The sequence below is a fragment of the Rhinatrema bivittatum genome, chromosome 7, assembly GCF_901001135.1.
Source record: "Rhinatrema bivittatum chromosome 7, aRhiBiv1.1, whole genome shotgun sequence".
NCBI classification, from domain to species: Eukaryota; Metazoa; Chordata; class Amphibia; order Gymnophiona; family Rhinatrematidae; genus Rhinatrema; species Rhinatrema bivittatum.
Genome location: NC_042621.1, coordinates 151,936,280 through 151,954,297, shown reverse-complemented (window position 1 = coordinate 151,954,297; position 18,018 = coordinate 151,936,280). Strand labels below are relative to the sequence as shown.

The 18,018-nt window shown below is 43.0% G+C and overlaps 1 protein-coding gene across 1 annotated transcript; it reads right to left on the bottom strand.

Moving 5' to 3' along the window:
* Positions 1-1,148: 1,148 nt before the first annotated feature.
* On the bottom strand, positions 1,149-16,700 carry LOC115096185 (nucleolin-like). The gene is made up of 5 exons (XM_029610696.1): positions 16,520-16,700; positions 15,505-15,642; positions 14,311-14,424; positions 7,298-7,476; positions 1,149-1,223 (listed from the first exon to the last, which is right to left on the bottom strand). The coding sequence occupies exons 1-5, from the start codon at positions 16,617-16,619 to the stop codon at positions 1,149-1,151; spliced, it is 606 nt and encodes a 201-aa protein (XP_029466556.1). The 5' UTR covers positions 16,620-16,700.
* Positions 16,701-18,018: the final 1,318 nt, after the last annotated feature.

Here is an 18,018-nt window from a genome sequence, read left to right as displayed (position 1 = left end):
TGGAATTTCTGAGAGATGGAGTCACTAAGAGCTATAATCCCTGAACAATTAGTAAGCCATGAGCTAAGTGGAGCTATAAACCCAAGCAAAGGAAACTCCTCCCAGTGCGGAAGAGCTTCAAGACATTAGTCATGCAGAGGTGAGGTTTGATCCTCCAGGAGGATGCATTCCCCAGTGGCGGATCAAGAGGTGGAGTTGGGTCCCCCAGGAGAACATGGACCCACATAGGAGATGACAATACAATTCTGGATGTTGTGTCAGAGGTGGAACCTTGGGCCAAGGTGGGGTTGATGCAACCTGTAGGTGAGGACCTACGGGGCCCCACCATTGGCAGGTGGAGTGGGATAAAGGTAGAGGCCACTGGAGCTTCACCTATACCAACCCTCATTACCCACGGGTTGAGCCTTTGGGTGCCGGGGCCAGCAGGACTTAGGTGGGCCACGAGGTTAGTTAACAAGATAGGTTGGTTCAGCCCAGAGACAGCAGCCGGTAGGTGGCGTAGTCCTATCCTGGACTGGATACGGTACTGGAACTTGAGCACCAATGGAACGGAGTTTAGCTGGGGGTGCTCGAGCAAAGATAGGCAGGAGCCTAATAAGTCCACATCCAGGGAGTAGGCTAGAGGAGGCGTCCATAACAGGCTTGGATCAGGGCCGGCGGCAAAGTGGAGGTCGTGGCAAGCAATGCTGAGTTCATATCGCAGAGAAAGTCGATAGCGATAATCAGTCAAGGCAATGGTCTGATCACGGAGAAGTCAATAGCAGTAGTCAGGCAAAGCAAAGGTCTGGGTCTGGAGATAGGCAATAGCATAGTCAGGCATAGCGGATGTCTGGGTCTGGAGATAGACTGAAGCGTAGTCAAACAAAGCAAGGTCAATATCCGTAGAGTCAGTCCAACACATAGGCAGGGCAAGAATGAAGACGACAGGAACCTGGAATAACAGAGGTCAGGAACGAAGATAGAGAGGGTTCTCTAGTAGCAACAAGTACTCAGAGAGTGAGGAGACCTGTTGCAAAGGCAACACCATGGAATGAGGCCTGAGCTTAAATACACTGAAGAGTTTGATGTCATCATCTGGGGCTGTGGCCAGGGTTGGGTCCGGGAGCTTTTGTGGGCTGCACACATAGGGTAGAATTTCACAAATTGTTTCATATCCTTTTCCCACTGAGACCATCAATAGTGATGGGCAAGAAGTTCCTTAGTCCGTTGAGGTCTCGGGTGCCCTGCCAGATGAGAATCATGAGTCCAATGGAGAAATCTTTCCCTTAATCATTTGGGTACAACTGTTTGCCTACCTGAATTGTGAAAGTAGCAGTGACTATGATTCGAGCTGGGTCAATAATGTGACAAGGTAGAACTGGGGTTTTGTCAGGGTAAAAGCTTCTTGATAAGGCATCAGCTCAGTGATTTTTTTCTGATGGGCGGAAGCGCAAGTTAAAGTCAAAGTGGCTAAAAAATAAGGCCCATTGGCCTTGTCGGGATTTAGTCGCTAAGCATGGGAGAGATAAGCCAAGTTTTTGTGATTGGTGTAGATAGCAACTTTATGATTAACTCCCTCTAATAAGTGTCACCATTCTCCAAGTGCTAGTTTAATGGCCAAGAGTTCTCAGTCACCAATGGAGTAATTTTTCTCAGCCGAAGAAAAGTTTCTTGAAAAGTAGGCGCAGGTAATTGATTTTCCTGCCTCAGTTGGTTGTAAGAGAATAACTCCTACTGCTAGCATGGAGGCATCCACTTAAGAACATAAGAACATAAAAAATTGCCATGCTGGGACAGACCAAGGGTCCATCAAGCCCAGCATCCTGTTTCCAACAGAGGCCAAAAACCAGGCCACAAGAACCTGGCAATTACCCAAACACTAAGAAGAACCCATGCTACTGATGCAATTAATAGCAGTGGCTATTCCCTAAGTATAATTGATTAATAGCCATTAATGGACTTCTCCTCCAAGAACGTATCCAAACCTTTTTTGAACCCAGCTACACTAACTGCACTACCTTCTCTGGCAACCAATTCCAGAGCTTTATTGTGCGTTGAGTGAAAAAGAATTTTCTCCGATTAGTCTTAAATGTGTTACTTGCTAACTTCATGGAATGCCCCCTAGTCCTTCTATTATTCGAAAGTGTAAATAACCGAGTCACATCTTCTCGTTCAAGACCTCTCATGATCTTAAAGACCTCTATCATATCCCCCCTCAGCCGTCTCTTCTCCAAGCTGAACAGCCCTAACCTCTTCAGCCTTTCCTCATAGGGGAGCTGTTCCATCCCCTTTATCATTTTGGTTGCCCTTCTCTGTACTTTCTCCATTGCAACTATATCTTTTTTGAGATGCGGCGACCAGAATTGTACACAGTATTCAAGGTGCGGTCTCACTATGAAGCGATACAGAGGCATTATGACATTTTCCGTTCTATTAACCATTCCCTTCCTAATAATTCCTAACATTCTATTTGCTTTTTTGACTGCTGCAGCACACTGAGCCGACAATTTTAAAGTATTATCCACTATGATGCCTAGATCTTTTTCCTGGGTGGTAGCTCCTAACATGGAACCTAACATCGTGTAACTACAGCAAGGGTTATTTTTCCCTATGTGCATCACCTTGCACTTGTCCACATTAAATTTCATCTGCCATTTGGATGCCCAATCTTCCAGTCTTGCAAGGTCCTCCTGTAATGTATCACAGTCTGCCTGTGATTTAACTACTCTGAATAATTTTGTATCATCCGCAAATTTGATAACCTCACTTGTCGTATTCCTTTCCAGATCATTTATATATATATTGAAAAGCACCGGTCCCAATACAGATCCCTGAGGTACTCCACTGTTTACCCTTTTCCACTGAGAATATTGACCATTTAATCCTACTCTCTGTTTCCAATGAAGGGTCTTGTTGGGTCTAGATGTCGTAAACAGGGATCTTTGATGAATTCCTCTTTTAACTGTTGAAAGGCTTGAATAGCTCTGAAGTCCAATTACGAACATTGGCCCCCTTTTTGGTGAAGGTCATAAGTGGTGCTACTAAGATTGAATAGCCAGAAATAATCTGTTGTTAATAGTTTGAGAAAGAAACCTAAGAAATGATGTACAGCCTTGAGACCCACTGGTGGAGGCCAATCCAGGATTGCCTTAAGTTTCTCTGGTTCTATTCTCAGATCTGTCCAGGAAATTATGTAACACAAGAAGGGTAATTCTTCTTGGTGAAAGATGCATTTTTCTAATTTTGCATACAGCTTATTTTCTCTCAGATGCTGAAGAACTTGTCATACATGGACTTGATGTTGCCTCACCATCTTAGAAAAAATGAGAATGTCATCTAAGTAAACAAAAACATGTGAGTATAAGAGATCTTGGAATATATTATTTACCATGGCTTTAAATACTGCTGGAACGCTACACAGGCCGAAGAGTATAACTAAATACTCATAATGGCCAACACATGTGTGAAAGTCCATTTTCCATTCAGTCCCCTCCCGAATCTGAACCAGATTGTAAGCTCCTCGAAGATCCAGTTTAGTAAATATCTGTGCTCCTCTAAGGCGGTCAAAAAGTTCAGGTTTTCCTGAATGTATTGATTCATGGCCTCAGTTTCCAGCTCTGATATCGAATAGACTCTTCCCCGAGGAGGAATCATCCCAGGAAGTAAATCAATGGTGCAATCATAATCTCGATGTGGAGGTAGGGTTTCAGCTTGTTACATAAGAACATAACATGTCATAGGTTCAGACCAAGGGTCCATCAAGCCCAGCAACCTGTTTCCAACAGTGGCCAATCCAGGCCATAAGAACCTGGCAAGTACCCAAAAACTAAGTCTATTCCATGTTACTGCTGCTAGTAATAGCAGTGGCTATTTTCTAAGTCAACTTAATTAATAGCAGGTAATGGACTTCTCCTCCAAGAACTTATCCAATCCTTTTTTAGACACAGCTATACTAACTGCACTAACCATATCATCTGGCAACAAATTCCAGAGTTTAATTGAGCGTTGATTGAAAAAGAACTTTCTCCGATTAGTTTTAAATGTACTACATGATAACTTCATGGAGTGTCCCCTAGTCTTTTTATTATCTGAAAGAGTAAATAACCGATTCACATCTACCCATTCCAGACCTCTCTTGATTTCAAACACCTCTATCATATCCACCCTCAGCCATCTCTTCTCCAAGCTAAAAGGTTCTAATCTCTTTAATCTTTCCTCATAGGGGAGCTGTTCCATTCCCCTTATAATTTTGGTCACCCTTCTCTGTACTTTCTCCATCACAACTATATCTTTTTTTAGATGCGGCGACCAGAATTGTACACAGTATTCAAGATGTGGTCTCACCATGGAGCAATACAGAGGCATTATGACATTTTCCGTTTTATTCACCATTCCCTTTCTAATAATTCCCAACATTCTGTTTGCTTTTTTGACTGCTGCAGCACCCTGAAATGACGATTTCAATGTGTTATCCACTATGACGCCTAGATCACTTTCTTGGGTGGTAGCACCTAATATGGAACCTAACATTGTGTAACTATAGCATGGGTTATTTTTCCCTATATGCATCACCTTGTACGTATCCACATTAAACTTCATCTGCCATTTAGATGCCCAATTTTACAGTCTCACAAGGTCTTCCTGCAATTTATCACAATCTGCTTGTGATTTAACTATTCTGAACAATTTTGTATCATTTGCAAATATGATTATCTCACTCGTCATATTTGGAACCCCCGCTGAACGACCTCCTGCAGTCGATCTCCTGCCGGCGCCATTTTCCGTACGGAAAACGATTCGCGACAAGAAATCGCTCCCGGAACCCCGCTGGACTCCCAGGAACTTTTGGCCAGCTTGGGGGGGGCCTCCTGACCCCCACAAGACTTGCCAAAAGTCCAGCGGGGGTCCGGAATGACCTCCTGCGTTGAATCGTTTTGGTCTATGGCCGCCGCCATTTTGCGGCGGCCATTTTGCAAAATGGCGCCGGCTGAAGACAACAGGATTCAATTGAGGGGGCCGTTCCGGACCGCCGCCGTTCTGGACCACCGCTGGATCCCCAGGTAATTTAAAGCATTTGGGGGGGGGGTTCGGGAGGGTGGGGGATTTAATTTAAAGGGTCGGGGGTGGGTTTTAGGGGGTTTTAGTGTGCCGGTTTTCCTGCCCTCCCCCTTCCCCCGATTTACGATTTTTTAACGATAAATCGGGGGAATTGGTATTGTATCGTGGCCCTAACGATTTTTGACGATTTAAAATATATCGGACGATATTTTAAATCGTCAAAAAACGATTCACATCCCTAATCGTCAGCTCAGTGTACTGCAGCAGTCAAAAAAGCAAACAGTATGTTGGGGATTATTAGAAAGGGAATGGTGAATAAAACAGAAAATGTCATAATGCCTCTGTATTGCTCCATGGTGAGACCGCACCTGGAATACTGTGTACAATTCTGGTCACCACATCTCAAAAAAGATATAGTTGCAATGGAGAAAGTTCAGAGAAGGGCAATCAAAATTATAAGGGGTTAGGACCTTTTAGCTTGGAGAAGAGACGGCTGAGGGGGGATATGATAGGGCTGTTCAACTTGGAGAAGAGATGGCTGAGGGGGGGGGGTATGATAAAGGACTTTAAGATCATGAGAGGTCTTGAATGAGTAGATGTGAATCGGTTATTTACAATTTTGGATAATAGAAGGACTAGGGGGCATTCCATGAAATTAGAAAGTAGCATATTTAAGACTAATCGGAGAAAATTATTTTTCACTCAATGCACAATTAAGTTCTGGAATTTGTTCCCAGAGGATGTGGTTAGTGCAGTTAGTGTAACTGGGTTCAAAAAAGGTTTGGATAAGTTCTTGGAGAAGTCCATTAACTGCTATTAATCAAGTTTACTTAGGGAATAGCCACCACTATTAATTGCATTAGTAGCATGGGATCTTCTTGGTGTTTGGGTAATTGCCAGGTTCTTGTGGCCTGGTTTGGCCTCTGTTGGAAACAGGATGCTGGGCTTGATGGACCCTTGGTCTGACCCAGCATGGCAATTTCTTATTTTCTTATGTTCTTATGCTATATCTGCAGGAGTGGCAGGGAAGATCTTACCTTATCCAAGTAGACACTTAAAAATATTTTTTTTTGGATTCTGTACAAGGTTGTAGACTTTAGGGACCAGTTCCCATGGTGAGGGCACACATGTTATATATGCCTTTCTGGTATTAGAGATATATTTAGCTAAGGGCACCCTTCTGAAAGGCAAAGGGGAATAAGACAATCATGGCTCATATATGACAGTTGCTGATTTTTGGTTCTCTTCACAGCGCTTTTCTCTTTGAACATCCTTTCAGTATGCATCTCCTGAAATAAACTACTGTTATTGCCAATGGGTACAATGGTTTCATGGGAAATAAAACACAGCACAGAAGATGTAAGCAAAATATTAGAAATATTTAGTTTTAAAAGAAGGGGCAGGGAGAACTAGGGACATAAAATAAAAACATAAAGGGACCTAGGGAGATGAGAAGGTGAGGGCCATGCATTTTAACAGCATGGTGTTAAGGCAATGCACATTAGGGTTCTGGTGGATGAAATGCCAAGGTCCCAGCAATCTGCTCCAGAGCAGAGCTTATCCTTTCAAGAGTGTTGCTCATGCCCAACACCACTTTCGCCAGCCCTCTGAAGTCCTCCTGCATGGCCCTGATACTGTGCAGGATTTGTTCCTTAGCTAAGTCACAAGCTGCTTCAGAGCTGGATTCTGCTGGAGGAACATTAGATCCTTCCACAGACCCAGCCTGAGATGCTGTAGGTTGCTGTGGTTCAACCCCTCCCAGATGTAGTTGGCTTGATAGGGAGATTTCCTGCAACTCTAGTACAATTGCAGGACCTTCATCCTCACCTCCAAGGGACATAACTGGAGAAGACAATATATGGATATGTCCAGGAGAAGGGTGGCAAAAACAGGAGGGGAGAAAGCTCATAGTGACAGTGGAGGAAGATGAGTCCTCCTCATTCTGAAGTCCTGGGAATAGTGGGCCTGCTACCGCTGCTGCTTCTTGGGCCGGTTGAGGTAGTGATAGTGTTTCTGCTGCTTTGCTCTCAGCTTTTTCTTCTTTCTCTTGTTCCTCTTCTTTCTCTCCTTTTTCCTCCTCTTCTTCCTTCTTCTGTTCTTCATCTTGTTCTTCCTTCTCTTCTTCCTTTTCCTTTTCCTGCTCCTGCTCCTCATCCTCTTCTTCTTCTTCTTCTCCCTCCTCTTCTTCCTTACCCTGTTCCTCCTCCTCCTCCTTTTCCTCCTCATCATCCCCCTCTTCCTCCTCTTTTTCTTCTTCCGCATCATCCTCCTCTTCATCTTCCTTATCCTCGTCATCCTCATCATCATCCTCATCATCATCATCCTCATCATCATCCTCATCATCATCGTCCTCATCATCATCATCAACATCATGGTCCTCATCTTCATCATCATCATCGTCATCCTCCTCTTCGTCCTCTGATGAAGAGCTGCTGGTATCTGTTAGAAGATAAATATATATGTCCATTTGTCACATGAAACTCACTGTAAACATTAGGTAGGTGAAGAAAGTAACATAATGCTACAAATCATTGAAGAAACACAAAAGATTCTTTGACAAAGGAATGGTAATCACCCACTGGGTTAATATATGGAAATTTATATAAAAATATAGCAAACTGTGGAGAAATGTGAAATTGGCAGACTGGAAAGGGTATTTTAGTCTTGATCTGCCATCATGTATATATTACTACATTACAATGTTACCAGTTGAGACTGTAGAAGTTAACAGTAGAAGCTGAGTATAGTTCAATTCTCTGTGTGAACTTGTATGCATCTCCCATTAGGCAGTGTTTAATTTTTATTCTATGATAATCACAATCAGGACAGGTGTATCAGAATGTGCACTTCCTGCAATTGTGATATTGTGGTTAACTGTCCTCATATGAGAACTGTAAACATGATTACACAGTTGTGGTATGTTATACTGCCGTACAGTAAGAGGAAAAGTTTAGATTGTGGATGGGAAACTGTAGGAAGTGTACATGCTGCATACTACCAGCATGATAAGGGAAAACAAGAGGACATGAAAAGGTGTATGCCAGTGTAGTAAATGGAAGAGTTATGAGACTAATCGATGTGGCATACAACAATTTGGGTACTGGAGAAAAGGTAGGGTTTAGAGAGAAAGAGAATACCAAGGAGAAGTAAGACAATAGGCAAGGAGAAGACATCTCTTCTGAACAGTATAAATGTTTGCTGCCCTCTTTCTGACTGTACATAAACTTGCTTCAATGCTTCTTACATATTGGATAAGTATAATATACAGAATAGTATGATTTGAAGTTCTAAGATCCTGGGAAATCACTATAAATTAGAAGATTTTGATTTAAATGATTAAATTTAAATTATTAAAATGATTAAACTGCACAATACAGAAGATTCTGTTAAAATCTAATCTTGATGTTGCTGTATGAATAATGTAATATAGAGAAAGAAATGAAAGCCAAATCTATAACTAATCTGCAATGATATGAATATTGGGGCAATGCAATGCAGTGCTCACAGCCAAGGGCACTGTTTAATCTGTGGTTGGATATGGGTTTTGGAAGTGTGTCCACAACCTCTTATTCTATAAGGGGATTAGCATGTGCAAAATACACATCCAACCGACTATGAAGGTAATAGTGCTCATCACATGCAAATGCATGTTAATGAGGCTATTAGCTATTCTGCCCCAATTTTAAAAAAAATGTGTACCCAATGTGCACATTTTTACTTTGCCTAGAGCAGGCGTTAAGTCCTGAGCAGCCCAAAAAGTGTTCAAAAAAGCAGAAAAAAATGCTTTTTTGTACTTCCTCTGACTTAATATCATAGCGATATTCATATCATGGCAATATTAAGTCAAAGGAACAAAAAGGTTGAGAATATTTTAAAAAAAAATGTGAAAAGGAAAGTGTGCCACCAGTCAGGTTAGCAAAAGGGACGCTCAATTAACAATTGTCCATTTTCTAACCCATGGCTGTGCACAGGTTAGGAAAATGGATGCTCATAAAATTGAGCATCGGTTTTCCTAACCGACTGACAGCCACCTTTCCTGGGCTTCCGCTGCCAAGGAGGTGCTAGGGGTGCCTATTTGTCCCTAGCACCTCCTTTTTAGCGTGACCCCCTCATTTAAACATTCGATCGTGTGCCCAGGAGAGGCAGCGTGGCTAAGGGTTGCCAACCAGCTCCGGATTTTCAGGATAGGTTGATCTGGTTTTGGTTTTACCACATTGCAATGCTGGTACTTATTCTGATTTACCTACCTATTGCATTCCCTCAGAAAATCGATACCAGAAGTACCTGCGCACGGGGAAGTAAAATCAGGACCGGATCCGACCTGTCCTGAAAATCTGGAGTTGGTTGGCAACCCTGGGCTGGGCGTATGTTAGGACCGTGGGCGCTCAACACTGAGCGCCCGTTTTCTGCTCAGATTTATTGGATTGGTCTGAATGTGCGTTAAAATTAGCAAAGGCAATTACATGCATTATTTGCTGGTTTTGTGCAAAATATCACATTTATAAAGCCATTAATGGCCTTGTGAACAGGAAAGGGGCGTGTTCAAACTTTTGAGTTCATCTATAGATAAATTGTCTTAATGCATGAGATAAATGTATTTATATTATTTAAAAAAACAGGCAGTCTGAGTCTCAGGCATATTTTACTTTTACTTGAAGATTTATCGTATCACTGGTTTGAGGATCCTTTTGGCCTCATTTCTGTCCCTCCTGATGCAGCCACTGCATTAACACGGCCTGTGTCGGGGGACCAACAGTGCTGTTATTCTAATTGAACTGCATTCTTTCAGCCTTATAGAATAATATAAATAAATGTATCTCATGCATTAAGAAAATTTTGTCTATAGATGAACTTAAAAGTTTGAACATGCCCCTTTCCGGTGGACTCGCTTTTCGTGTGTTTATGTACTCCACATGAGTGCTGGTTTAGTGCTTTGTCAGCCTAACCTGGCAAACACTTGGAATGAGATTTCAAATAATTATGTCTGACTGACCATTCAGCTATGCATCTCAGCTTTATTCAGCAGAAAAGGATAGATCGATTACATTGATATTTACTTATGTATTTATTTTAAAAGGTTTCTAGCCCGCACATTTCAAAATAAGTTCACAGCAGTTCACGCTGAGGTAGATTTACATAAACGGCGCGTTCGTGTACTTTTGTTGGCGCTCCAGGCGCCAACAAAAGTACGTGGGATTTTAGTAGATACGCGCGTAGCTGCGCGTATCCGCTAAAATCCGGGATCGGCGCGCGCAAGGCTATCGATTCCGTATAGCCGGCGCGCACCGAGCCGCGCAGCCTACCTCCGTTCCCTCCCCTCCCCTTCCCCTCCCTTCCCCTACCTAACCCACCCGCCCGGCCCTGTCTAAACCCCCCCCCTTACCTTTGTCGGGGGATTTACGCCTCCCGGAGGGAGATGTAAATCCCCGCACGCCAGCGGGCCGCTAGCGCACCGGGACGCGACCTGGGGGCGGGTCCGGAGGGCGTGGCCATGCCCCCGGACCGCCCCGGGCCGTAACCACGCCCCTGGGCCCGCCCCCGAAACGCTCCCGACACGCCCCGAAAACGCCGCGCGGATCGGGCCCGCCCCCGACACGCCCCCCTCTGAAAACCCCGGGACTTACGCGAGTCCTGGGGCTCTGCGCGCGCCGGGAGGCCTATGTAAAATAGGCGCACCGGCACGCAGGGCCCTGCTCGCCTAAATCCGCCCGGATTTAGGCGGATTTAGGCGAGCAGGGCTCTTAAAATCCGCCCCAAATTGTACATCCATAAAAATATACAAATAAAAACATATTAAAAAATGTACGAAAAAAGATGTGGCCTGGCCATGCTTAGACTTTTAATGTGCATTAAGTCAAAATAATCACTTAGAAATAACTTTGTGTATATTATCTTTCATTCTGTAGTGCAGAGCTATAAATAATCCTATTGGTTCAGGTACTTTGTAATGAACAGGACTGCAAACTCATTTTCAAGAGGAATCTCCTCATACTTTCCCTTTGAAAATGCAGTTGGGGCATACAATGCAGGCAGAAAAGTACCCATGCACTTTGAAATGCATGTGAACAAGAGCTATGTACATGTGTGAAAGTGCGCGCAGAGGTTTGAAAATGAAATTTCACGCATATGTTCACTTCCCTGATCTTTCTCTGCTGACTCTTTTTTGATAGTAAAAGTATAGGTGCTTTGAAACAGCAAATGTACTTTTACCAGCAGATGGGGGTAGGTAATATTCAAACCATGTTTTAATGTGAAAAAATAAGTAGCACATTTAAGACTAATTGGAGAAAATTATTTTTCACTCAATGCACAATTAAGCTCTGGAATATGTTGTCAGAGGATGTGGTTAGTGCAGTTAGTGTAGCTGGGATCCAGGCCCTGGCACTTTTTCCAAGTTGCAGGGAAAGGTGGGGGGCGCAGAAGGCCCTATTTCTTTTTTCATTTTTTCTTTTTGGTTTTTTTTGGGGTTTTTTTCAATGTTTATTTTGTTTTTTTAAACCAAAGAAATGAAATAAACATTACACGATACAAAATTAATGAGGAAAAAAAACCAAAAACAAAATGAAAAATGAAACAATATTTTTCCTCCTTCCCACCCCTAGTTATTTCTAAACCTAATAATAATAGCAGAACCTGGCTGCTTGAGGCAAAATTTATACAAATCACACTTCGAAAACTGAATTCAGTCTTCATCGCATTAAAATTTGGCATTAAATATTAGAATCCTTTCTAAAGATTTCATAGCAACTTTTTAAAATTAGCTTTTAAACAAATTAACTTAAAACTTATAATCCTGGTTTTGATCAGATTTTTTTGCATGGGTCATCAATTTGATCCTGTGAGCACTGTGACTTCGTCTTACCCTGTCCCTCATCATTGCCTCACTTGGCAGTTATGCCCCCCTCTGGTTAAGCAGAATATAACAGAATAGGGATTTAGGAAATTCTGGTACCTTCTGCTTGTTCAATGTGCTTTAAGCCATTTTTTAAACCTTTTCGAACAATAGTGAAAGAAGTTTTGGATAGCACCTATTTTCATTTGATTGTATTCACCTAATTTAAACTTTCTGTGCCTAAAATTAAGGCACCTAAACTTAGCTACTTATCATTGGAAATCAACGATAGGTGGCTAAGGGGATCATTTTCTATGCGGATCGCACGCGATAAGGGACATTTTGCACGCGAAAAGTCCCTTATCGTGTGCAATACCAAGATCGGGGTGGAGTCGGGGTGGCGTCAGCCCCAGAAGAGGAGGAGTCGGGGTGGCACCGGGGCTGACGCCGCGAAGACTTCGCCGACAGCGAAAGGTACGCTTCTTCATCGCTGCCAGTTTCGCGCCGAATAACTACACCTTTCATGGTGTAGTTATTCGGTGCGATTCCGGCAGCGATCGCACCGAGGAGGTGCGATCGCTGCTGGCTATCACAGGACCGCCCCCCGCTTTGCCCCCCACCCAGCCGCCGTGGTGTTTTTTTAAATTTAGGCCTAAGTTCTCTACCGTTGGATGTGACAAGAAGTGGGGCAGCCCTGGTGTCCACCAGATGTAAAATTAAAGTCATGAGCTAAGAACACCCTCTATGCACTTGATGAATATAAATAGCTCCCCTACCCCCTCCAACCAGATAAAGAATAAATATAGAGGGATACAGGCATCCCATCCAAGTTTGCCCCAGAACCGATCCCAACCACCCAAATCAAACAACTAAAGCAGCCAGTAGCCGATCTGGCCCTCCTTCCCCCATTCTCTCAGAAGCCCCAAAGTCCTTATGCCTCACCCAGATCTCCCAGAGTAGAGCTGGACGGAGGACTGAGTCTTACTTCATCCTCCCAGTTCTAGCAGGCTATTTTACAGCTCTGATGTTAGCTGCAAAGCCTAGCAACCTTTAATATTAATTTATAGGGATGTGCTCTCATTTTTAATGAGAAACAACACAAAACCCCCCCCCCCCCCCCAATTGTTTTCTTAATTCATTTTTACCGTGTGCTAATTTGAAATAGTGTACACAGTTTGAATTAGTGTGCATTATTTGAGTTAGGGTTCATTCATTTGAATTAGTGCACAGTAAAATCAATACTTACTTTTTAAATTGAAATTAAAAAACAAAACAAAAAACTAAAAGAACAGAAAGAAACAAAAATGAAAAGAAACAAAACGTTTTGCCATGCACACTCCTATCAAATTTACCAGTCCCAGTTCAGACCTAGTTGATTATTTTTTTATTTTTGGGAGGTGGGAGAAAGAAGGATGGAGAAGCTATTTGCCATTTTAATTTTTGATTCATTTGGGTGGGATGGGGTTCCAGGGCACCCTTGTTCCACTGTATATATTCCTCATCAGGCAGGTAGGAGAAAGAATCTGAGCAGCCAGATTTAAGGCTGTTCATGTAGCAATGACATTTGTCCCCGCCAGGTTAAGCACCTACCACTTGAAATCAATGCTAAGTACCTAACCTCCTCCACCTCTTATCTAATCCTGACCCTGCCTCTGGCCATGGCCTCTTTTAAGGCACCTAAAATTAGGCACTTAGCAAGGGGTAATTTTTTTTTTTTTTTTAATTCTTTATTTTCAAATTTTTGAAATTCAACCCAAGACAATTCTTGTACAGAAAATATTTGTTGGCTCTCTCTTAACATCTCTTAATAGGAAATTTAAACAATAAGAAATCAATTCTAATGTCACCAACAACAAAATTATAAGAAAAAAGAGGGTGAGAGGCGGATCGGAGCAACACATTTCAAGCAAAATTAGGGGTAATTTTTAATAAGACAGATCTAGTTACCTACCTCTTACTGTTGGTTCCTAGATATTTTGAATGTCAGGTTATTTCTGTCTAGTCCAGCCATCACATATATATAATTCTTAGCCAGGGACCTTAGACCATGACTGCAGCCTGTATTCATGCGCCCTCAGTCTCATCAGTATGTATTACTCTTTCACTGATGACTGGGATTCTCTTTTGCCTGCGGACTACAAATGCTGGTTTCACAGCATTCCAAGCCACATCTGTTCTAGCAAGCTTTAGCCAGGCTGGAGGATCAAATCCAGGTCTTCAGTGTACAAAGCGTCACACACTGCTAATGCATCATTGGGCCATCCCCAGGTCAAGATATTAATAAAAAGAAACAATTCAATAAAATGATGTCAATAATAAAATGAAGTTTAATCATCTTAAATCTTTCTCAACCTTTTTCCTAAATGGAAACCACTCCAAATTTTGTACAGCAATTTTCAAACTAATGTTAAGAAAAAAAGATATTATGAAGCAAAACTTACCACTCTGTTTTTTATTTGACTTTTTGCATGGGTCACCTGCCGCACGCTGTGAGCACTGTGACTTCTGATTACACTGTCCTCCATCATTGTCTCCCTTAGCAATTACGTCCATCTCTGGATCAGTAGAAAAGAACAAAATAGGTTCTGAAAACTCTGGACTTGTCTGCTTGATGATGTAATAAACCTTCATTTGCAACTAAAGGTTGCTCCTAACTGTTTTAAATCTTTTCAATCTAATCCAGCCATCACATATATAATCCTCAGCCAGGGACCATAGACTATGATTGCATGCAGTACTCGGGAGCAGTCTCACCAGTAGTCACTGTTTCAGTGCTGGCTGGTAGGGATGTGCAGAGCAAAATTTTATGTTCATATTTTTTATGTCCGAAAGGGGGTCCCACTTGCGGCCAATATGGACATAAAAAAAATCCAATGAGTTGGGTATATGTACATATGTGCAAAAAAAAAATTTAAACCCCCTCACCCTCCTTAATCCCCCCCCCCAGACTTACCACAACTCCCTGGTGATCGAGCGAGGAGTGAGGACGTCATTTCTGCAATCCTTGGCGAGAAGCATGTGACGTCGGTGGCACGTCGAGTGACGCGGCGTCTTGTGATTCCCGGCTCGTTCGCGCCGGACGGCTCGTTCGGCCCAAAAAGAACTTTTGGCCAGCTTGGGGGGGCCTCCTGACCCCCCCAAGCTGGCCAAAAGTTCTTTTTGGGCCGAACGAGCCGTCCGGCGCGAACGAGCCGGGAATCACAAGACGCCGCGTCACTCGACGTGCCACCGACGTCACATGCTTCTCGCCAAGGATTGCAGAAATGACGTCCTCACTCCTCGCTCGATCACCAGGGAGTTGTGGTAAGTCTGGGGGGGGGGATTAAGGAGGGTGAGGGGGTTTATATTTTTATTTTGGCTCAACAATCGCGATTTCCCACATATCGAACATATCTATGTTCGATATGTGGGAAATCCGATCGTTTATGTCGAATCAATTTTTTAAGTAAAAAAAAAATATGAGTTGCGTTTTACTAATGCGGTCAATCCGAATGCACACCCCTACTGGCTGGGACTCTCTTCCACCTGTGGACTGTACATGATGATGCCACAGCATTCCAGCCTTTAGTTTAATACAAATCTTGCATAGCAACTTTTAAACTGTTAAGAAAAACAAATTCTGAAAGAAAACTTACGATCCTGGGTTTGACTTGACTTCTTGTATGGGCTATCAACTGGATTCTGTGAGCATTGAGACTTCTGATTGGATTTCCCAGCAGCAGCAGCAGCAGCAGCAGCAGCAGCAGCAACATTCTTGTCAGAAATCTCTGTCTCTGGCCATAAATAGAACATAAGAGGGGAAATGATTTTGTGAAACTTTGCTCTTCTCTGCTTTTTCAGTTTGCAGTGAATCTTCATCCCCTGCCACAATACTTAACCTCTGCAGCTGAAATCTTTGGCCAAGTGCCACAGACCCTCAATTGCTTCTAAAGCTGTACATCCATGCAAAATGTGTCTGTTAAAAAGATGTCACTGTTTCAGGTATGGCTACAAGGTTCTTCCTTTTGGGATCTGCAAATATTTCCAACCTTTGCTGCATTCCCAAGTATGGTCAAACTGAGGGTGGAATTATGAATCTTGCCCACGTTGCCACAGTAACAGTGCTCAGCACCCTCCCCTGGGTCACTGGACATGACACATTAAAGGGTCTGTCTTTTTTTTTTTTTAATAAAATTAGTTTGAAAGATCACACAGCAGACTTTATACATTTTTGTTTTGGGCCCAGTAGTTTTTTCCTGTTTCTTTAGGACTGTAGCTCAATCAGAACCGAGAATGGGATTCATCACTATGAGCCTTTGTTTGTAACTTCCCAGGGATTCCTCCCCCCACACGCCTTATATCCCTTCCCAGCCCAGCTCTCCCATCTATTGCACCAATTGGGGTCAGCTGTCTGCCACACACTCTGTCTGGAAACCTGCAATCACTTTCTCTAAATCCAGTCACTCAGTGATATTGGTCATGATGACTGAGATTCCCATGCATCCTCTGCAGCATCCTCAGTCCCAGTCTGCAGAGGAAGCAGAAGACATGAGCCAAAAATCAAAACCTGGACCTCTGCATGATGTTGCACAACACTGCCACCGAGCCAAAGGTCCGACCCAGTTTTTAAACAATTTCTAAGAAAAACAATTATAGTGAAACACAACTTACGATCAAGCACTTCGAATTCTACATTGCATGGGTTATCGCCTGGATTCTGCTGACAGTCTTTCTTTTTAGGTCTCTGTCTTCTTCCACCCTTTCCAGACATGTTTGTCTCTGTCTGTGTAGAGCAGTGCAGAATAAGAAGACTGATTCTATGAGGTTTTGGTCTTGTCTGAATAAACAAGTAATTTATATACCTCATACACAAGTTCTATTTCTCCTGTTGTGAAATGGATATCATGTGTGCCCTGACAGAGATTTTGAAGAGCCAATAGGAATTTAGTATTACCCAAATGATTGGGATCTATTAGGGGGTGGGAGAGTGCCACTAAATAATTTACTAATTATTTAGTTCAATTACACAAAATGAGGTCAATGCCACCCAGTGTAATCTCCTATTTAGGTTATTTGAAATGACACCTTGGAATGTGGAATAAATATATTGTACTTTGTTTAATGATTTGGTGAACCATTTTCCAAAGCTGGCCTATTGCAAATCTTTTAAGACAAATACTTTTTCCAGTTTTAAAGGGTAACACAAGGTCAGAAGCTGGCTGGTAAGGTCAAAACAGTATTCAAGGACCCAGGTTCCAGCTGCCAGCTTTATTTCTTTGTCACCCTGAATATAAGAACATACAATATGCATACTGAGTCAGACAAAAGGTCCATCAAAGCACAACATCCGTTCTGATAGTGGCCAAACCAGATCACAAGTACCGAGCAGATGTCAAAGATGAAATTAAATCTATTTCTTTGTTGCTCTCTCCCAGGGATAAACAGTGGCTTTCCCAAGTCTCTTTTCCAACTCTGATTCTATAATTTTACATTTTTTAAATTTAACTCTGAGTATGCACTGGTTTGAGCAGTCAGTAACAATCAAAGTTAAACACAATAAAGGAACTGCAACAAATGAGCTTTTACTGAGGCAATCAGGTAAGGAAATAATCTTAAAGACAGGCTACCTATTGATGCTCACTGATTCATAAACATTTCAACATTTGGAATCAAGAATTAATCTTTATTCATCGGTTCAGTGGTCGTCGCGCCCAAAAGGGTGTTCAGGACGAGTGCTGGATGATGCAGGACGAGTGCTGGATTAGATCTGGATGAGTGCTGGAGCTGGATGATGTTTGATGTGATCGGGACGAGTGCTGGATGAGTGATGTAGTCAGCTGGATAGTATCAGGAAGATGCTGGATGAGACCGGGGTGAATGTTGGAGGCGGCTGAAAGCAAACTGGATAAAAGCTGATGGAAGAAACGATTTGACCTGATGATATTTAGTGGGGAAAGGCTGTAGTTGGAGGGTTTTCCCTGTCCTGGGTCCTGGGGCTCACGAAGGCGCGCACTAAGGGGCAGGCCCCTTAGGTTGCGCTCCTTTGGGCGCGCGACGCCTGGTGCGCGTCACCCCAGGAAGCGTCGCTGATTTAAAGGGCCTGCTGCTGACTCTGGATAGGCCGGCTGGGTTAGGGTGGGAGCGGCTTCACTCACCACGTGGGTCCTGCA

What these genes read in the sequence shown, in the direction of transcription:
- LOC115096185 (XM_029610696.1), bottom strand. Translation starts at nt 16,619, where the DNA reads ATGTCTGGAAAGGGTGGAAGAAGACAGAGACCTAAAAAGAAAGACTGT. An exon ending in GTCAAGTCAAACCCAGGATC is followed by an intron (nt 14,425 to 15,504) that starts GTAAGTTTTCTT and finishes CTACTGATCCAG; the next exon opens with AGATGGACGTAATTGCTAAG. An exon ending in AAGATGAAGAGGAGGATGAT is followed by an intron (nt 1,224 to 7,297) that starts GCGGAAGAAGAA and finishes CTCATCTGGCAG; the next exon opens with GGCACCCGAGACCTCAACGG.